At 34.5% G+C, this 22,821-nt stretch overlaps 1 protein-coding gene across 1 annotated transcript; it reads left to right on the top strand.

The window, feature by feature from the left end:
• The first annotated feature begins 216 nt into the window (after nucleotides 1–216).
• Nucleotides 217–22,794, top strand: LOC136797932 (importin-5-like). Its single transcript, XM_067054519.1, has 25 exons — nucleotides 217–481; nucleotides 3,575–3,652; nucleotides 4,610–4,799; nucleotides 4,894–4,996; nucleotides 5,447–5,645; nucleotides 7,222–7,347; nucleotides 8,910–9,033; nucleotides 9,447–9,534; nucleotides 9,781–9,887; nucleotides 10,097–10,321; nucleotides 11,159–11,325; nucleotides 11,941–12,159; nucleotides 12,461–12,677; nucleotides 13,047–13,225; nucleotides 13,698–13,743; nucleotides 14,002–14,061; nucleotides 14,557–14,669; nucleotides 16,554–16,665; nucleotides 17,852–17,907; nucleotides 18,423–18,452; nucleotides 18,767–18,859; nucleotides 19,503–19,577; nucleotides 20,341–20,714; nucleotides 22,003–22,144; nucleotides 22,402–22,794. The coding sequence occupies exons 1-25, from the start codon at nucleotides 401–403 to the stop codon at nucleotides 22,474–22,476; spliced, it is 3,279 nt and encodes a 1,092-aa protein (XP_066910620.1). The 5' UTR covers nucleotides 217–400; the 3' UTR covers nucleotides 22,477–22,794.
• The last annotated feature ends 27 nt before the right edge of the window (nucleotides 22,795–22,821 follow it).

Genomic DNA, 22,821 nt, shown 5'->3' with positions numbered 1-22,821 from the left:
TGTTTTTCAGTCCACCATAGATTGCAGACTTCCCGCTGAATGGGTGTATTCTTAAAGTGTTCTATTAATTAAAAGCTAAGAGCTTTAGCTTTTAAAAAGTATCCTTGTTTCGAGAGTCAATGTACATACATTAGATCATCAAACTTCTGGCTTTTAATTTACGAGAACCTCTGATACAAACACTGCAAACAATAGCCGTTCCAATGACGTAATGAGGCTAGATAGAAAGAAAGGAAAGTATAGATTGCCTTCGCGGTATTTTTAGAGAAATTGAAAAAACGCGGGAAAAATAATTTGTCCACGGTAATTTCCCCGATATTAGCCCGATTTATGCTCAAATATTGAGATATTTAGGTTTCGGATTCACACATTCCTTTTTACCACGCTTGCGAAAAACAAAATGGCGGATCAAGTACAGCAGTTTCACGAACTTGTACGTTCTCTTATGTCAGCAGACAATGAGACAAGAAATAATGCAGAGGTATATTTTCTATTTCTACCCTATTTATAACCCTAACTTCTATTTTTTTTGTTTCACAATGGTTTCTAAATGATAAACATTAGGAAAAGATGGTTCCAAACAGAAGGGCGGTGGTTATATGATGAAATATTTTTTCTCTAGAGAGTTTGCTTGAATATCACACCTTCAAGACAATATTCAGGGAGAAAAAAAAGCAACGTGTCCTGAATCAGATTTATAAAGACATTTATTTGTGCAGGGATGTCCTAAGCAAAATAAAAATTGAAAATTTACTCCACGTTTGACGAACTTCCTTTTTTAGTTTTCAAGGCAGAAACTAAAAGTTACAAACTTTAGTGCGAGAGTTTTATATTGTAGATGGGGTTTTCCAGCCACATCGTTAGAATTTTAGAAACTTTGGTATGTCACTGGGCTACAGCGTGACATTTTTCAAAAATCCATTTAGTATAGGTGCCGTCCACCACACTGCTCTAACTTGCTTTGGGGCGATTAGTTGAAACATGGGATTGTTGATATCTGGCCTGTATTTACTGTTAAATCTCTTCGACAAGTTTGTTTTGATAACTCTACCTAAGTTTATCAATCAAACTTTCTGTCATAACATGTCACGATAACTTTCATTGATAGAGCATGCCCGTTTTAATTTTTTTGTTTTCATTCAAAATTTTGTTTTTATTCAAAATGACCGGACGCAGATTGGAGAATCAGAAGCAGCCAACGAGCACATTTACCCAAAATATCTGTTTCCCTTTTCCAGGAGGAGAGCATTTTTCGAAAAATGGGGAAGCAGATCTGATTTTCTAGGAAAGACCTTTTCTAGGAAAGATCTGTTTCCCCGCTCCAACTGATGACGTCATCAGAGAGAAACAGATCAATATTTCTAGGAGATGACATAAATTGGGAAACATATGTTTCCAAAAAGATGATATTGCATTGGAAACAGATTGAACTTTCTGAAGGAAAAACAGATATCAATCCCAAAAAGCAAAGGGAAACAGATGAAAATTTCCAGGAGAGGGAAACAGATATTCTATTCCTTATCAGCTTGGGAGAACAAATCAAAATTTTAATTCTGAAAATTGTGGAAACAGACCAAATTTTCTAGGGAAGATACTTTTAGATTGAAAATTTAGTTTTTGAGGAGAAACAGATTTTCATTTCTAGGAATAAGATTTTTGAAACTTTTGGCCAATAGATCACATTTTCCAGGAAGGCTATGTCTGGGAAACAGATGTTTAAAAAAAGGTCCTTGCTGGATGCTTTTGGAGAATTAGAGAACACCTGCCATGTAACCGCCTATCGTCTGATAGGATTAACAAATAAGTGACATCAAACGCTTAATCGTTTTGCAACTAATTTGTTTTTCTTTGTTCCTCATATTTCCTACTGCGTGATACAAATTGCGTATTTTCATTGGATGTTGGAAATTTATTTGTCAGTATAGACCAACTCTTCATACAAAAATTACGGAAAACACATATTTGGACTTTGTACCCTATGCTGCACGCAAGCACGTACGCTAAAGTCCTACGAAAGCAGGACAAAAATTAGTTTTTTGAAGTTTGCAAAAAAACACCACATAGAAGATCTTTCAAATTCAGTATGTGAATAGAGCAGTAAAAAATACAACTTTTCTATTTTTCCTTCTTTTTGCAAAAGTTCTAGGAATGAAAATAAAGGAATAATGATAATTGAATATTATCCACTGATGATCCGCGGCACTATCTTAAAGCTAGAATCGCTTTGTCTACTCTTCGCTTGAGAAAATGATTGACAGATTGAAGTTTTTCACCCGCGCTGGCGTTCTGCGAGCATTCTCGGCTCAATCCTCGGACCACGCTAAAAATGGTAGACGTAGCTGTGATAGATCATTTCAATGAAAGTTGTTGTAATGTTTACAAGGCTCTTGACAGAAAATCGTTTGTTTTATTGTCAATGATGACAGTGTCGTTATTAATTTTGTTAGATCTGACATATTGATGTTTGTAAGTGCACTTTATAGTTTTGATTCCCATTGAAGAATCATATTCTGGTTTTCATGTTATTAAATGCTGTTTTAGAGCTTTAGAGCTAGCCTGTTTGTCACATGAAAAGAAGTTCTAGCTTAACATTTTTTTTAAATAAAATGGCGAAAGGATGTTTTTCAATGTATATGGATTATGGAAAGAATTGAGTTGATTTAAAGGTTTTAATTATTTCTTTTCTATGTGTACTAAAAGATTCTACAATGTTTAAAGATTGGATATCAATTATCAATTATGGTGGTTTTTTCAGGGTTTATTCTAGAACTATTTGGGAGTAGTGAGCTTATTACAGATCTTAAAGGTTTATTAATTCTTTAGATGTAGTCAAAAATTTAGATATTGGTGAAAACTTATTTCTTCGATCAAACACTGACACACGCATTTCCAAATCAGACACGCGTGAACTCAAAACCAGGCTTTTGCCAAAGGCCTTTGTTTTAGCTGAGTATATTTTATGTTTTTAGTAAATGGATGGTCAACATGGTCCTTTGCTCTCACTATTATATCACACCTAGGTCAAAAAACATTGATAAAGCCCATGTTCAATGTTTCTCATCGACTGTCAGCAAGTTTTATTGACTGTGAAATACTAATTATTGACAAAAAATTCTTTACATTGACTGTCCATTACTTATATTGACAGCCGGTAATGAATAAAAAAATTGACTGTCAATTTACAACAGCTTCATGATAAAAAATAAATATTGATGGTCAATATAAACACTTTGTTGTCAATAATTTGTATATTTGAGAGTCAATGAAGACATTGAACATGGGCCTAATCAATGATTTTGGACCAATTAGTGTAAAGCCCTTCTTCTTTTTTCAATGACGTATCTGTCTTATGGTTGGGGAGATGAAAATGCATTCCTGTAAACCTAAGCTTGGAGATTATCATTTTATAAGACAATTTTCCATGCCTTTTTAGAGTTCGTTTATGGGATGCTGCTCCTCCTGAAATGGCTAAAATTTCAGTAAAAACAGCCTTTCAGTGAAAAAATGAAGAAAAATTATTTCGTCTTTTTTTGGTATTATACTCTGATATTATTCAATACTTTCCTTTTTATAGTCTCAATACTTCAACATTGATGAGCCAACAAGATTGCAATTTTTATTACAATGTGTTATTGCTGGAGATGCAATTGAGGTATATATTTTTCAAGTATCTTTTAACATATGTTGGCCTGTTAATTGGAATTGATAAATTATTCAATTTCTAAGTTGCCGTTACTATAATTACTTTAACCCTACCTACTGAGAGCTATTTAGGTCCCTTAGAACTGAAAGGGGGGGCACATAGTGCCCCCCGTGAATAACTTAGGATAGGAACATTATTTGGTCATGAAATTTGGTACAGCAATGCTTTAACCTATAACAAAGAAATTTATCAAAAAATTTTTTTGCAAATTTAATGCAATTTTTGATGACGTCATCAATTATATCAACAATTGACAAAAATCACCCAAAGAACTAAAAAAAAACTATGTTTCTTAAAATTGCTATTGAAACAGATGTAGAAACACATTCTCCTTCATTTTGCTTTTATTTGAAAGCTTTTACAATGTACTAAAAGGAAATTGAAATCTTATTCAACAATTTTGTCGTGACGTTCTACTATAGCGCGCCAAAACCGAAGAAAATTTTTTAAACTATCAAAACCGCGTAAAATCAGAACATTTCAACTTTTTCAAGTCGGTGATACTTTTTTTTGTCATATTTATATTTATTTTTTGCTGCTAATTCTACTTTAAGATGTAATAGAAGCAGTACAAATGAAATGGACCATTAAAGTATACCTGGTAACATGTTATAGTATCTTGGAGTAAGCACATAAAACAGAGCAAAATAGCCTGCGCTGCTGTTGTGGGATGGTAGTGGTCACCGACAAACCTGTAATTGGGACTAAAATAATTGACCAATGAAAAAAAAATTTTATTCAAAACATTCCCCATAAAATTTGATGAAAAGTCATAAAATTTCAGCTTCATAGCTTCATTAGTTAAAAAATGCCAGCCAATTTTCTAACAGGGGGGGGGCACAAAGTGCCCCCCCTCTCAGTAGGTAGGGTTAATGCTAAAATTGGATTGCGTTTGTATTATTTCAGCTCCGAACAATGGCTGCTGTACTGTTCCGTCGCCTCCTTTCCAACATAGATGATTTTGCGGGAACAGTTCCAGCAAATGTTCAAGATATCTGCAAAAGTCAATTGATTGAAGCTGCCCACAAAGAACAAGATGAGTCAATGAGAAAGAAAATCTCTGACAGCATTGCTGAACTTGCTAAGTGCTATTTAGGTAAAAAGATCCATTTTTTAGAAAATCTAAATTACCTTCCTATTCCTTTGGCTTATGAACCCAGTTTCTGTGAAACATTCTTTTTATCAAACAGGTGAAGATGGCAATAACCAGTGGCCAGATATTTTAAAGTTCTTATATGAATGTTGTAACTCAGACCAAAACACAATGAAAGAAGTTGCTCTGCATATTATCATGTAAGCTTTGACTCTTTTTTTGTTAATTTCGTATTCTATATACTAAGTTTTTTTAGAATAACATTTTATTTTAACTTCTCGAGTGAGTTTTACATAGAATTTCATTAAGAAGATAAATAATCATAAATAATTTAGATCTTCAAGCTAGTATGCCCAAATGTCTAACTCCAGTTACCTATATACGCTGTTGACAAATCAAAAAGGCAAATCTTAAAATTAGTGCTTAGAGTCAGCTTAGAATTTTTCTTAGCTGACTATAAAGATTGAGAACGACCCTGTTTCATGTAGATGGGACCCTTCTCATTATATAAAAAGGGCAAATCTCAAATTTAAGGTTAGCTAAACAGAAAAACCCTTAGCTTTCTCCAACACTAATTTTGTGATTGGTCCTTTTGATTTGTCAACAACAATACAAAATATTTTGGTTTCAAAAACTTAATTTCATATTAGTGCTTTCCCTGGTATTTTTGGAACTCAACAAGATACATACATCCAAGTTATCAAGGAAATGTTGGTGACATGCATTCAGCCACCAAATGCTGACAAAGTACGATTACTCTCTGCAAGAGCTGCAGCCACTTTTATCACTGAATGTCTTGGTGAGGCAAAATTCAAAAGTTTTGCTGAACTTTACCCTGGAATTTTAGAGGTGAGTATTCTATTCATCGCCATCAAAATAACTTTCTAATGAAGCAAAAATATATGTCCTATCAACATGATATGATTGGCTTTTTGATGCTCAACCAAGGGGGCGGGTACCAAGTCAGTGAACTGGACCATAGGGCACTAACTTAATTTTTGGATTTTTTTCCAAAAAAATAGACCACCACCCTTTTTAGTACACTGTACTAACTTTCTCCCACGGCCGGGGCTTTGACACCACCCTTTTAGTACACTGTACTGACTTTTCTTTATGACCAGATTTTTGATACCACCCTTTTAGTACACTGTACCAGGCTTTAAACACCACCCTTTTAGTACACTGTACTAACTTTCTTCCACGGCCAGGGCATTGACACCACCCTTTTAGTACACTATACTACTGTTTCTCCACAACCAGATTTTTATTTTTATTACCACCCCTTATGCACTGTTCTACTTTCTTCTTGGCCATACAAATTTAATTGCCACCATATATAAAGGTTTTGAAGCATTTCGCTAAGAAAAGCACCAAATTATATAAAAGGAAAGATTTGAATATTAAAATATTTGAATCCTTTAGTAGTACAAACATTGAAACAATGAGTAATTAGCTGAAATTAGCACATCAAAACACTCAAAATCAACTTTGAGTTATTTCCCTTCTTATGATTTGATTTCTGGTTGTCTGGCAAGCTGTAGCAGTTTCTTTTTTGAAAAAAAAATAACTTGGTTAGACTTGACATGTTCACAAACTGAAATGGAAAATCTTTTATCAAAACATAATATTATACCAAAAAAGGTGCTTTCGCTTATATACAGATTCTTTCCAAGTATATGTCCAACAAGGTTACTAAAAAACAGAAAACAAAAGATCGGTTTTGTTTTTATAAAACTTGAAAGCTTTGATTCAAACGTTTACACATTCAAATTCTTTTGTTGACATAATGTAGATAGGGCCTTAAAGAAAATATAAACAATATTGGACTTAAGGCCGGTCTCCACTTGCGCACGCTGCAACTCTGAAACAAATCCAATCAAGTAAATTGGAAACATTGGGAGAAATCAGTGTACCAATTTGTATAGCTTAACGAGCCTTGACTTAAAGTCTCCGACTAGCTTGGACCTGGCAAATTAGGGCAAATATACATGGGAATTCGCTGGGTTCGTGTGTTTTTACCACTGAAATTAGTACAATGTACTAACTTCTCAGTGTATCAATTCAGAACACCACCCTTTTAGTACAGTGTACTAACTTTTTCATTATATTTTTCTCAGAGGACCACTCTTTTAGTACACTGTACTAACTCAATTTAACCTAAAAAATACACCACCCCACCAGCTATGGGCCAGTACACTGACTCGAAACCCCCCCAACTGGCTCAACAATAAAGCATTGACATTGTCTGGTTTGAAACTAGTTATTTTCAGGTTGTTTTTTTGTTGTTGTTTATTTTTACAAGTGTTGGTAATGCAATTAATGCAATTTTTACACTCAATTTTTTATTTTTCATGGTTTATCTTGGCTGGAAATGTATTCACTTCCTTGGTAAAGCTACATGATTGTTTATACTTCTCTTTATCAGGCCATTGGTATTGCTGTGAAGAGTGAAGGGGATGATAATGTCTTGAAAAGTTTTGTTGAAATGGTGGAAGTTGCACCAAAACTCGTCAAACAGAATCTACATGGAACTCTTGGAATGATGCTTGAGGTTTGTTCATTTCACATTATATACTTTCCTTTCTTTCTTGAACTTTGGTCTGATGAGTCAAAAAGAACCCCGTTGTTAAAAAGATTTAAAAATAATTGAAACCCATATTATGTGCGTTGAACAGCTAAGTACAGGTTCTATTATCAAATTCTTAAACTAGATTGATTGTATTGATGAAACTTTCAGGGAATGATCCATAAAGGTAATTTTTGATTGAACCTGCAAACTTTGAAGATCGAAGTACAAAAAGAGTTTGAAATTTTATGCCAATTTTTCAACACCCATTGAAAGCATCCACCAGAACTTCAAAATATCTGTTCTGAAGGCACGTTCCAGCTGGATATGGTGGTCTGTTTTTAGTGAACTGAAGAAAAAAGTCAGCTGGAAAAAAGTGGCCTGTTCTACTGAAGATTGGGACCAGCTGGAAAAATATGGTCTGTTCTACTGAAGATTTGGACCAGCTGGAAAAATATGATCTGTTCTACTGAAGATTGGGACTAGCTGGAAAAATATGATCTGTTCTTATGAAAAAATAGTTTGATATCCAAAAAATAGGGTGTCTAAGAATTTCCTATCTGTTCTGAGGGAATTTCAAAAAAGTCCAAAACTCTTTGAGGCCTGTTCTTTTCTAGCCTGGATATCCAAGCTCAAAATTTAAGAAAAAACAAAATTTACCTCAACATACAAAGTTCTTAAATTATAGAGCTTGGTCTCCCTAGAGAATGAAAGTGAAAACCCATGTTTCCTAGCCAACCCAGGGCAGCAAAACAGAAATTAATAAAAAGCAGTCTTACAAGATCTAAAACTATTTAAAACATCCAAAGATTACACCAAAGTCCATAAAAAAGTTTGCATGCATTATCATGACCAACCATGTTTTCTTGGAAAATGAACTTGCCTCTGTTTTCTTCTTTTTCATGTTTTCATGTAACAGAAAGCCCTATCTTCACAAGCAACTGGAGGACTATCCTAATTTTGCTTTAGAATTGCTCAACACTGTGTAGATTGGCCCTTACGGTTTTAGCGAAGTGAGCGCAAGCAAGCAGACTGCATTCTCTTAAAGAGAATGCAAATCGCTCTAGGGAGACCAGGCTGTAAATCAGAACATAAAATATCTAAAACTAGACTGTGAAATAATTTACAGCCTGGATATCCAGGCTAGTTCTTTTCCTTCTGAATGTGGTTGCCTGGAGTGGCAGCTAAAAATTCTCCATGTATGTAGAACATCTGGAAATTGTCGATCTGTTCGCACAGATAATTTAAACTGTTAGCTGGAAATTAAATTTTTGTTCTTAAAACTCCTTCAATGTCGAGCTGGAATTTAGCAATCTCTTCTTATAAGATTTTGTCAGCCCTGGTAGATAAGAACATTTAACTTGCATAAAATCAATCGCCTGGTAATTTTGTACCTGTTCCAAAAGTTTTTTTACCTCCTAGCTGGAAAAATATAACTGTTCTTAATTTCGGGAAAATTTTTCCAGCTGGCAAATCAGAACAGATATTTGCAAATTTTAGGTCGGTGGCTGCTTCTGACCCAATATCTGTCTTTTTTTTCCGTTCAGATCTTAGCTAACACAAATTTGGAAAACAGTTGGCGTCACCTTGCTTTGGAAACCATTGTTACTTTATCGGAAACCGCACCTGCAATGATCAGAAAGAACAGTGCTGATATGATCCCTAAAATCAGTAAGTTAAAAAATCGTTCAAATCATTCTTTGGTAGTGAAATACTTACCAACTAACAAGATGAACAAAGCTTTTCTGATTGGGTACTATTTGAGAGATAAGCTTCATTATTTCACAGGCTGCTTCTTGTCCAAGATAGCAGCCTTTGCCATTTGAAAAATTCAGGGATGTGGTTAATTTCAAACCTGAAACCTATTTTGGAATTTAAGCATCAGTGTTCAACTCTTAGTGGTAAAGTATAAATTTTTGGCGTGTTGTTTTTGCATTCCTTGAACATTTTTAAAGGTGTGTTTGGAGGGGTTTGCGTGCTATGGCACACCTCAAACGATCCAACCTGATTAGAAATTTAAAAAAAATTCTTTTAAGTTAGATAAGTAAATTCAAGACCTTGTTTTCTACTCTTCAATCTTCCAGTCCCTGAAATTCTTGCATTGATGGTGGACTTAGATGAGGATGAAGATTGGAGCTTCAGTGACGATGTTGAAGATACTGATATGGAAAGGTACTTGCATTTTGTTTGAGTTTGATTTGGGACTAACTCTACTTTTTATCATCAAAGTTGGAGTCTCCCAAAAAAAATTTAGTTAAATGGAAACTTTGTGACCTCACCTTTATTACAACATTTTCTTTTACTGTTTAGCTGAGAGAATTTTAGGGTTTCACTCCTTTCTTAAACTAGGGTAGTATTTCAAAAATTACAAATTTTATTTACTTGGATATAAAAAAGAGAAAACCTTCATTCTTTTAGTAATCCAGTGGCAGGTGAAAGCAGTTTGGATCGATTCACTTGCGCACTTGGTGGTAAAGCTGTTTTACCACACATCATTGCTACTATTCCTCCTATGCTTGAACATGGTGAGTATGGTTACTTGTGTTTCAGTGTTATTGTTCCTTTTCTAACAAACCAATTTGTTTTTTATTCTATTATTTGGAGTTGATGTCTTTTTCATTACTAGAAAAGATTACATGCACAAGCACAGAATAATTGACGATAAGATCTCTCTAGATGAAAAGGTTTGCTAATAATGATCAGTTTCTTCTAATTCTTTTTTTCTCGCCTTCAGCTGATTGGAGATACAGACATGCTGCCCTAATGGCAGTATCAGCAATCGCTGAAGGTTGTGCAAAACAAATGGAACCATTACTTGCTAATGTTGTTGATTCAGTCTTGCCATTCTTACAAGATCCTCATCCAAGAGTCCGACATGCCTCTTGTAATGCTTTGGGTCAACTTGCAACTGATTTTACTGTTCTTTTTCAAAAGAAATTTCATGCTAAAGTCATGCCAGGTAATAATACTTCTACCAGCTTCTCCTCTCAGGCCTTACTTTAGAAAGGCAGATTTTAAAGGGGAATCATTATGGGGGGCTAAACAAAAGCGGCATTCAAAATCGCCTGCCTCTCGTGCTACCCATTCACACTGATGATTCACGGTATTGTTCAATTCTGCCCATTTCTGACAAAAGGAAGTAACTGACATTTTTATGAATTTTCATTTTTTTTGCAAAAATGGATTCTTTGGGTCAAAACTTATTTTTTTAGCTTAGAAAATTTTTTTTTTGTGTTGTCAATCTGGAGAAATTTTTTGAATAACAAAGCAACTGACAGTTTTCTGGAGAATGTTTTCTGACAAAAAGAAGTAAATGTCTGTTTTGCTTCTTTTTGTCAGAAAAAGGTATCACTTACTTCCTTTTGTCAGAAATATTCTTCAAAAAACTGGTCAGTTACTTCTTTCTTCAATTTCTTTTGGTTGAGGTTTACTGACAAAACAAGGGTCTTGTTTTTCTCTGCAACAGTGAGCATTGTGAGAAAAGCAGTGATGCTCAAAGCTAATCTTCAATGAGTAGAACAATAATCAGTCATTTGTTTTTTGATATGTACTATCTGCATCCGATGCCAGCATAAAACGCGTATGGTCAATTTTCTCAATTTCGACTTCATGTCAGTTACTTCCTTTTGTCAGAAATGGGCAGAATTATTATCACAAATATCAATTTCTGGTAGATTGATTCTACGTTTAATCTAACAAAGGGTTGCATTTTAACTGTGTTATAGCTATTCTATACCAATTAGGACTTGTTAAGGTTGTTGTATGAGATGACTTGTGCATTTATTCGTTCACTTAGGTCTTGTCAATTTATTGCTTACTGATTCTGCACATCCACGGGTTCAAGCTCATGCAGCAGCTGCAATGGTCAACTTTTGTGAAGATTGCCCACCAAAGATTATTGAACCTTATCTCGATTCTCTTGTTGATGCCTTGGAGAATGTTTTGTCATCTAAATTAGAAGAAGTGAGAATTTTTTTTGTTAGATTTCTAAACAACCACTGGCTATATCATATGGAAGAAATATTGCTTTGCTCTAAGAACGATATGACATAATAAATGAATAGTTGGGACTCCCCCCTTCTTATGACACCTTCCGAAAAAATGAAGAAGGGGGGGTCAGAAATTTTTATGAAAAAAGGAGGGGATAGTAAGGAAGGGGGATAGTTTAAGAAGGGGGATAGTTTAAGAAGGGGGGCAGTTTAAGAAGGGGGGCTTACATATATTGTAGATCATTTTCAAGCACTGATATGAAATTAGGTCTTCATGAAAGGAAGTTTTCTGTTTGAGTAGTCTGGGTCAAAAGAAGAAAAGTTTATTATTTCGCTTTCTCTCTCTAAAGTTATATCACATATATTTGTTGGCTATTTTTGTCCAAATCCTTTGGGGATAGGCATTTTTAGATGTTGGGGATACCAACAAGGGGGTCAGACCCCTTTCCGCACTATGAAATGAAAGCTGTCTAAATTTGTCTGTCGTATCTACCTATTCATTCTTATTCTTATCATTACAATTATAAGTTTTTGCTTATTTTGATTTTTTAATCAGCTGTTTATTATATCTTATTTTTTTTGCATCAAGCTTCTAAAGAGAGGCGTCAAATTGGTTCTTGAACAAGTTTTGACAACAATTGCTACGGTTGCTGATACAGCAGAATCCAGATTTATCAAATATTATGATCGATTCATGCCAAGTCTCAAATACATCTTTCAAAATGCGACACAGAAAGATTATAGACTTTTACGTGGTAAAACTATTGAATGTATCAGTTTGATTGGTCTGGCTGTCGGTGCTGAAAAGGTAGAACAATGTTTGTTTAATTTTATATTCGTGAAAATTAAAATTTTGTGATAATGCATTGAAATTTTGTTAGGCTTCGCTTAGTTCATCTTTTTAGTGATTATAGTTTGAAACATTTAAGCAACATTTCAAAAAGTATATACTTTTTTAGTTAGAGCATCTCTAATAAATTCGATTATACCCTGACATAGCAAAACAAATACTTGACTGAATTTATTTGAAACTTTTTAATATTTTGAATTTTCTCCTAAGAAAGTTCATCTAAATATCATGAATCTTGAATATCAATAATTATTTTCAGTTCTTACCTGATGCATCAGAAGTCATGCAATTGTTATTGAAAACACAAACCGACGCGAGTGACTTTGACGATGACGATCCACAAGTCTCTTACCTCATCTCAGCATGGGCTAGGATGTGTAAAATCATTGGCAAAGACTTCGTCCAATACCTCCCTGTTGTCATGCCACCTGTATTGAAAGCTGCTCAAATCAAACCCGAAGTCGCCCTATTGGATTGTAAGTCCACGTCAGATCTTTACTGTTTTGTGTAACGACAATCAAAAATCTTGAACAGTTTAAGTTCATCAAGAAGGTGGAGCACATGATGACAAAATCTCAAGAAACTATTCATTTGTGAAAATCAGTAGCATACAGTCCATTGCATGTGTCCATTGCATGCGTTTTCGATAAATTTAAAGCAGATTGTATTGCTATTAGGTGTTAAGACAATAAATGTGTTAAACATTAGGTTCACACAATGCATTAGGGAACAGTAGGGAAGCAAAACGAAAAAATTTAAGACAAAATTCAAATATATAATACAATACTGCATGCATCCGAGAAAAAATAATATGATTGATATTATAAGTTCAATTATTTACTTAGTGGACGACCCACAACACCAAAATGTAAATGAGGATGACGGTTGGGAATTTGTAAATCTTGGTGAACAACAAAAGTTTGGAATCAAAACAGCCGGTCTAGAAGATAAAAGTACTGCTTGTCAAATGTTGGTCCACTATGCACGTGAGCTGAAAGACGGTTTCGTTGATTATACTGAACAGGTTGGTAAAATTTTGCAGTCATCCCCTTTTTTAATCACTGTTTATAGCCTGTTTTGCATAGTAGAGTTTGTTCAAATTTTTTATTCATATACATCGGATGATCATCTCTGGCGTGAAACAGCCTGTTGTGTTTCAATTTTCTACAAAGAAAAATAAATTTTGAATTTAGCTCTACCTTGTATAGAGCACTTTTTCACCACAGATGTTTTTGGTAATCATCCCCTTTGTAATAAAGCTCCATCTTGATGATTTGATTGTTATTAATAATTTGCTCCTTCCTTTTATAAGCTCGGAGATTCTAAGTATCAACCCCCTAATTGTGCTTGTGGACTTCTATGGTGGCTCATCATTATCAACTGTTTTGAAATTTGAATTTGTTTTTGAGTTTGATTTTTGGATTAAAAAAAAACAATGATAACGATGGGCCATCATAGCGTTCAGTTTTTTTTCACTTCAATTTCTTTCCTTACAGGTGGTCAAAATCATGGTTCCATTATTGAAATTCTACTTCCATGACAATATCCTTTTCAATTTGAAAATTCTTGTGATTTAAACTAAATGGTCACTCTGAATAACCATTTACAATCAAATAGTGTTCACAATGACATTTCATTATTCAGGGGTTTCCAAGAGGCTTGTCATCTATTGTATATTGGATGCTTAGGTTGTTATTACTGCTAATAATTCAAAACCTCTTGACTTGAAATTACTAGATAGTGAACAATTTTAATGAGAAATAGTGTTTTCTGGTGAATTCTTCCTTGACTCCAGTGCACCTGTTCGAGTTACAGCCGCAGAATCGTTACCTCATTTACTGGAATGTGCTAAAGTAAGAGGTAAGAAATTCAATCTACATTTAACTTATTCTAATTCCAACTTCTATTCTTCGAATCTTTCTGTTACTCAAACTAAACATTGGACATTGGTTCCCTCAGCTGGGGAGTGGCGTAAATTACTCTCTCTAAGTCGAATCTTTCTCCATTCCGAGGAAAGCTTTTGGTCACTTGAACTGAAGATCGAATTAGAGAGTCAACTGTATATCCTTTGGTTTACATTTGAATATTGAAGATTGGATGATTCGATACTAATTGCTCATGTGCTAAGCAGTTTTTCTGTACCTTGCCAATTTTCATGTGAAAGTACTTTGTGGGAATACTGATGATTGCACTGCTTGCTGTATGAAAATGAAAAAAAGAAATCAGTTCATGGACTTTCCCTCAGCTACTTTTATTCAACTAAGTAAAACTGCATTTCAATGAAAAATGTACTCTGCGAGATTACTGATGATTGAACTGCTTGCGGTATAAAAATCTCCTATACTTTCTGCTCAGGTGACGAGTATTTATCGCAGATGTGGTCGTTCATAGCAACGGAACTGTTGACGTCCATCGAACGCGAACCAGAAGAAGCGGTCGTTCCTGAAATGATGGAAAGCTTCGCAAAGGTATGCTTCGATGTTTACACTCGATCTTTTTTTCTTCTTTGCGTAAAGCTTTTCCATTTAATAGTTTACTTTCCACTTGTAGCGAACAATGAAAAAATATTGAATTCTTTGATAGTCATTTGATAGTTTTTATTCCGACGGCGAAAAATTTTGAGTATTATAACTTACAGTAATATATCTAGAAAGGCCGCAAATCACCTATTTTATTGGGTGATGTACCCCTTTTTGAGCACTGAAAAAGGTTACTCCCCGTGGAGTAAGTGCTGGTGGTGGTGGTGTGACAAAGATTTTCAAAAATGATAGTTACTCATCCCAGTGTCAGTGGAGTAGCTACATGACCCCCCCTGGTTTAACCAATTTCGAACAATTTGAGGACACCCTGCTGGTTTTAAAAGAATTAAAAGTAAGGGAAACACCTTTTGGATATTTATAACATTTTCGATCAACATTGTTTCAAAACTTGATTCATAAACTACTTGGAATTTTCACTTCTCTCATTGTCATTTGATCCAGACTTGTTTTGCTCTTAGCTGTCAGGTAAGAGAGGGATTTATATTTGAGCTTTTAGGAATCGAATGCGCAGAACTAGGTTAATTGTTTCATTTACAAAAAGGGCATTAAAGCAGGGATTTCAATTTGATTCAATGCTAAGTAATAGTAATGATATGACATTGAGGGAAGTTACGTTACCTAACGCAACCTAAATAAAATCAGTCATATAATTAATGCTAAAATAGACAGAAATGATCCATAATACTATCACAGCAAAAAAAGATTCGGCACACTTGTTCTTTGGGTGAATATTTGGGTTCTTTTTCGGGTCCTTTTTCATTTTCAAAAGTTTTGATTTTTGGGGCCTGGGGACCAGCTTTTGCACTTTCTACAATCTACAAATTTGGGCTACGAATGATGCAGATAATACTGAAGTTGAGCACAGAGCACGTTCGACTGTTCAAGAAAAGTACACGTGGATTCATTCTTTTATGAACTTATTAAAATCGCAGGAGATGCGATATAGATTAGCTATTGAATCGACCCAAACGTTTGATAACGTGTTTCGTCAACGAATTATAAAAGTATGGTTCAAGAACCCTCCCCTGTATAAAAAAAATCCCCGTCATCGCCCCAGCCCCCCATCTCCCCGTCTCCCATCTTCTTATGAGAGAATAATACTAAACAATCTCAACTGGAATTTTGTTAACTTTGGTGTATTGTGATGCCCTGAATAAAATACAAAAGTTTATATTGATATTTCTGAACTTTCCATTTATTGTATAAACGTTCACTTCTGTTTTGATTATTCATACTGAATAACATTTTTTTGCATCTCTGTATTGTTCATTTACATTATTCATGTTCGAAAGTTTTTATCTTAAATCAAAGTCATGCTCGGGCCTCAACCACAAGTAGTTTTTCAATGCTATCTTCTAAATAGGAATGAAATTTCAAAAAAACTAGATCACACGATTATATCTCCAAATTGTTATATAATTTTTGGACGGTCTTTACAGGCCAAAACGATGAAGAATTGAATTATTTTCATTCCTTCGTGAAACCCAATACCATATTATTAAGCGAAATTTCAAGAAAAAACGAAATTTTCTGTTCGTTCTTGTATGTACAAATAAGTTCTATCCAGGTGAGAAACTTATAATATTCCTATTTTTATGGAAGTTTTTATTCAAAAGAAACAGCAGAATCATTATTCTGCTGTTCTGCGGAAATATCAAAAATAATCTTTGGTAAAAAGCGGTTATCCAAAGGGTCGAGTATCCTTTTTGAGGGAAGACAAAAATTCTAATCATCGATAGATATGTTTTTGTGTTTTGAAATGCTGCTTTGACGGACTGGTATAATAACTGATATTTTTCTTCTCTTTTCCAGTGTATCGAAGTTTTGGGTATCGGACATCTTGCACCGGACACTCTGACACAATTGGGACAAATTATGCACGATAAACTTGAACAACATTCCGAAAGGCAACACGAACGACACGGTACATTGTTATGTTATGTTATAATTTGCCATTTTTCTCTCTCTCTCAAATTCGTTGTCCACGCTTAGCTACTGTGACCGTGGTGCAGTGGTAGAGCACCCTGCTACGGTGTGTAAGGTCGTGGGTTCACTCCCGGCCTGGTCATACCAAAGACTTCGTAGAAAAATGATACTTGATGCCTCTCAGCTTGATGCTCAGAAATTAAAATAAGGATCAAGGGTAAGTGGAGCAAGCAGAGAGAAAGAGTATCGCTCCCCTACGTTCGGGTAGATAGCTATCGAAAGAGGAGCCTTCGGGTCGCCTCCGGCTACGGTCACAGACTTACTTAGCTTCTGCTTCAGTTTTATTTTTCACCCTAGTCATTCGTCACAATACTGCACAACTATAGAAAAGAGAAAAGAACTCTTTAATTTTTGAAATTAGGAACATTTTACTATTCTTCCATAAAAGACACATTTGTTTGGAGAAATTTATCAACTGTACAAAATACCAATGTGAGCCCTGGAGTTTTCTAAGCGAATTTGTGTTAAGGACTTATCAACCAAGATTCAGTTTATACAATTCTTGATCTTATTTTCCCACGCTCATTTTTATTTCCTTCTTGGAAAACTTTTTTCTGTAGTATCATTTTTGTTTTTTAATCACTCACAACAGCAATGAGCAGCGTGACTTCTTTCGTACGATAAGAAGGCACTTTGCACAAAGTAGTTAGACACTGACGAAACTTCTCTTCCTCTTTGATAATGCTCTGTTATTAGCACATTTATTTGTATCATAATCACAGATGCAAAACTATCTTAAGAAACAAAATTATCTCTTTAATATCTATTCACCAACACCTATTTTTTGAAAACAAACAATCCTTTTGCGCAGTCTTACACCTTGTTCTTTTGAGTATCTTAATGCAACAGCGCTTATTTTTCACCGACGAACGAACGAAACAGTGTTTTTCACAATTGTATACCGTCTACTCTTGCATATAATTCCAACAAAATACTTTTTTTTCGGATATTCTTTTTTACTGTTTCACACTTTGCTTCGTATTCTTATAAAATTGTTCTTATCGAAAAAATCGTGTGCGTTACATACGTATTTTCAGACAAATAAAAAGGTGCTTTTCCAGAATTTTACTTTTCCAATTCTTTGAACTCTACTCTTATTATCTTTCCAACAACTTATTTTTCAGACAAACGAAACGACGAAGATTATGATGAAGAAGTTGAAGAGGGTCTTCAAGATGAGGTGAGTTGCCGAAAATGCCGGCACCGAAAAACAAACCCTGGGTTTTCTTGATCACGCAAGTTTGTTGGATTCTGTACTTATGTCTTGAAAGCCGAAATCTGCCTTAAGCTGTTTGCTGTGGTCATGCTCTGAAATCAGAAGAAGCAGCCGAAGAAATTATAATTCTTTTGAATTTAAATCCCGTCCAAGTTTCTTCACAATTTTTTCTGAAGACTTACGATTTTTGGTGTCCAAAAAGTAGTTGTTAATGACCATAAATTATGGCTTATTGAGTCAATTTAAACGTACTTTTTGTAATGAATGTTTCTGAAAGATTTTAAAGTCTTTCAATCACATCATTATCCGTACATCATTTCAAAGCAATGGAGCCTCAATGTCTGCGAGCTACCATGCGTAATTCATCGCTTTTGACATCATCATTAGTTAAGATGGATGTCAACTTCACTTAAACACTGATTAATCTGTCATAATTAGAAATTAAGCAGCTCGTTTACTTTTGTTCTCTATATTTTTAGCACGAAACGGATGAATACATTCTAAGCAAAGTAATTATGCTTTATTTCTTTTATTTTTCTTTCTTACTTAACTTTTTACTCTTGTCGCCTGTCATTAGAAAAATTGGACTTAAAATGATAGGTTTTGACTGATTGATTTCATCGCATAAACAAACGCAATTACTTTTATCATTTTTTCTCGCGTTGTTTACGAACAAGAATTTAACTGTTTAATAGCTCGTTCAACCTATTCATTAAGTTATTAAGATTTTTCTGATAAATTATGAAATACGTATACATTTGTCGTTCCTAAAAATAAGTACCTCAGCGTTCACCGAGTCTAAATCCTTGCTTTTACCTCGCAGGTATCCGACATAATGCATGCCCTTTTCAAAACACACAAGGAAATCGCACTACCCTTCTTCGAGCAAATGTTACCCGATTTCTGCAAATTAATGGTAAATATATGTTTGTTATTACAAATCAAATTAGTAATTTAGTTCAATTTACTAATTTATCTCTGATTTAGTTGTAACGACGTACACTTATGATTTGTGTAATATTATCACCCCAATTTTCATGGTACTCTAAAGATTGGGATTTTCTCATACATGAATGCCAATAGTATGCACTTCTTGAAAACAAATACCGAATATTGGAAGGATGATGTTTAAAGTTAGTTTACTCTCGGGTACCTAATAGCCGTGGGGGGGGGGTCGACCGACCCTACCTCGAAACCTGCCGACCCAAAAAATGTTATTGCCATTTTAAAGAAGATTTCTTTTTCCTTCAAAAACTTCAAACAATAAAAAATCAAAACTCGTATCTTGTTTGTCTCAAGCATAAGAATCGTAAATTCCCTGCTAGCACTTCTGTTTTTTATTCAAAATTACCTAAATGTAAACAAACTGTTGACCCTTCCATGGACGAAAATTTCAAAAATCGCCAAAATAAAAAAAAATTCCGACCGACCGACCCACCTCCAAAATCTAGGGTCGGGTGACGGGAAACCTACAATTTTTTAAGCCCAGCCCCATAAATGTCCTATTAACCCCGTCGTTTTCCTTTAAAAATTCATTTTTTTATCTTTCTGTCCTTCAGACCCCACAAAGACCGGCATCAGACAGACAATGGGCTTTGTGTATTTTCGATGACCTCCTCGAGTATACAGGACCGGTGAGTTTGTCTTTTAAATTACTTTCCTTTTCACTTTTATATCAGCTTTGTATACAAACTGAGTAGACCAGCTAGAGACTTGTATTTAACATTCTTTGACCTAATGTAATCTTTTTGGACCTACCCCGGTGGGGTGGAGGTCCTATAAATTAACCTTTGTCCGTTCAGGTCCGTTCGTCCGTTCGTTCATTCGTTATTAGCTATTAGATTTTTTGCAACAATTATTCAATCCTGTAACTATATCGTGCGGCCACCTCCTTAGTTTAGCTATTTTGTCTATGAGTGTGGTCGCTCGTCTCGCTTATTAGGACAAATAAATCATTTATTTACTTACTTACTTACTTGCATGAAAGTAGGGTACCATCATTGGTAAAAAAAATTTTTGGCTCAAAAAACGCATGTTTATCTATAAGAATCACTATTGATAAGCATACATCAATGTTCTGAGCCAAATTACTCAATTTTTTGATGAGATAGATGTTTTTTTGCTCCCAAAAGTCTTGAATATGAAAGAATATTTCAAGAGCATGAAATTTTGGTTTTAAACGTTTTTTTTATAAGAAACAAACGACTAATTTTAATAGATCGTCACTATTTGTGTTCTGAATGATTGTTTGATGGTCACGCTCACGTAGATATCAATTATATATGTGTTAAATGCATAACTAGGTAGATCCATAAAAGTATCACTTGTTAAACTTTTTTTTACTGTTTAATTTTCCTTGTCCAGACTTTCAAAATAATTCACTTTTCCTTGTCACAGGTATCATGGAAATATCAAGGATATTTTTTGAAAGAATTGATCAGTAGTATCCAGGATCTCAGTTCTGAGGTGCGCCAAGCGGCTGCCTACGGTTGTGGTGTGATGGCGCAGTTCGGCGGTAATGATTATGCAGAGGCTTGTGCTAAAGCTGTTCCTTTATTGGTGACAGTCATTGAACACGCAGAAAGTAGAGCTAAAGAGAATGTCAACCCAACCGAAAATTGTATTTCAGCTGTCACAAAAATTTGTAAACATAATAGCAGTATGATAAACGCAAACGAGGTCATTACAAAGTGGTTGTCATGGTTACCGGTTACAGAAGATCAAGAAGAAGCACCACATGTATATGGCTACCTCTGCGATTTGATAGAAGCGTACGTTCTTTATTTTTTCCTCCGGTTTTCTGAAACTTTGATAAGATTGAATGAAATAAAATTTTTTGATAGATTTCATTAAACCTACTACTAGAATAACCTGATAATCTGAAACGTATTTTTTAATCAAGTTTTAAGGGATCTCTATTTCCACTATATGTTTTGTTGTTAACTGCAAATTCTTGATCGTGATTTGTATACAGAAAGAATGAGAGGTCACCGAGTAACGTTGTTAAAGTGCCTTCACTTCATTAGTTTAATCCAATTAGTGTCAGTTTCTTAACCTCGTTATTTTACTCCTCCCTTTACAAGCTCTTCATGGATAAGAGGTCAAATATGTAACGAGCCTATGGCTCAGGATGATAGTCTTAGTATAGACCATTAACCCTTTTTAATTCGTCTGCGAAATAATAAACAGACTGACGTGTTTCGTGTCGTCGATGTTTGGCACAAAGTGTCTACTCTTCAGCCTGATTTCGTTCTCACGTGAGGGCTGTTAATAGACTTTCTCTTGAAATAAAAAGTCTCGTTTTTTTTGTTGCGTGGTTGGCTCGCAATTTTCTGTCTCCAGACCAGATCAATCATGGTCCATTGATCTCTGGTGTTAAACCTCTTAAAGGATGATTAATCTTTAGTGTGAAACCTCTGAATGGGTGATAAGCAAGATCATTTAATTAGCAAGTTTCCATTAATGACTGCTCTCAATTGATTATGTATCTACTTAACAAGTTTTAAATCATACTAAAGTGGAAATCTCTTTTAAAAATCATTTAAATACGTTTTCTGATATGAGTTATCTGTGTGAGACTAAGGGCGATCAAACTCTTTTTAATGATACATTATATTCCTTAAATTCTCACGAGCTTTGAAATCAGGTTTGATATATTTCAATGTCCAGTCATTTGAGCGAGCCAGTGTTTTATGAAAAATGTAAAAACTCTCCCCAAGGACATTTACAAATGAAGCTCTAAAGTAGATGACCTTGTTTTTAACAAGCTGATTAACTTGACAATCTTCCCATCACAAACTCTCAAATCAGTGGACATTAAAATATTTTAGAAGAAAACATTTTTAACTCCTCAAACTGTACACATATAAAAGGGATGGGCTGGAGTTTTTACAAGAGACTTCACTAATTGGTTATTTGAAGTAATAGAGATGACGCGTTCTTTAGAAAAAGTAACAAAATTGTTTTATTACAGGTTAACGACCAACCAAATCAAACGAGAGCTTGTAAAAACTCCAGCTTGTCCCATATAAAAAGATTTTCTTTTTCTTTCTTTTTAAGGAATCATCCTCAAGTATTGGGTGAAAGTAATAGCAACTTGCCAAGTATAGTGAAAATTATAACAGAAGCCATTGCAGCGGATGTCTTTGAACAATATCCAGACTCTGCTACCAGAATCAAAGCTATATTTGCCACAGTACAGGTAAAATTGTCCTCACACAAAAAGTTGAAAGAATTTCGATTAGTATTTCTTCGGAGAGTAACGCTCATCAATCTGACTAGCTCAACTAGTCTGACTTAGGCAAAGTTTATTGAGGGTCCCTGCAAAGAAATTTTTGGGATTTCCCCCTTTTTTGGCACAAAGAACAACTGTTTTTTTATTCGGTAGGTGAACGAGGTCACCATACCACAGAATTTCGAGCTCAAATCCGTCAATTTGATTTTTTATTTTATTTTCAGCAAAATGAGCCAGTATGGACAGCCTGTTTATCCATGCTTGACGAAAGACAATTGGAAGCGCTCAAGAATTTCTGACATCAATAAATAACCAATAATCAATTTTCAGACACAACAGATCAAACTGTATTTTATATTTTTTTCAAACAAATTGACTTTATATTATATAATTTACCCGACCTTTAAATTTTTTGGATTTAAAATTTTTGAATTTAAAATGAAAATCTACAATATTGATTAGAGAGCCTTTATTGTTTAGTGTTTGTGGAAAATGTTGTGATTCTTTGGGGATGGATGACCCAGGATGATATTTTGTAATTATTAAGAATGTATATTGTTTTCATCTATTTTCTATGCTCCTCTTTTAAAAAGACTATCTGATCTTTCTAAACTTAACGAGCAGTACTGTTTACATTTTCTTAT

This window comes from Clytia hemisphaerica, unplaced genomic scaffold (assembly GCF_902728285.1).
Source record: "Clytia hemisphaerica strain Z4C2 unplaced genomic scaffold, Clytia hemisphaerica genome assembly, whole genome shotgun sequence".
Lineage (NCBI taxonomy): Eukaryota > Metazoa > Cnidaria > Hydrozoa > Leptothecata > Clytiidae > Clytia > Clytia hemisphaerica.
This window is presented reverse-complemented; position numbering and strand designations above follow the sequence as displayed.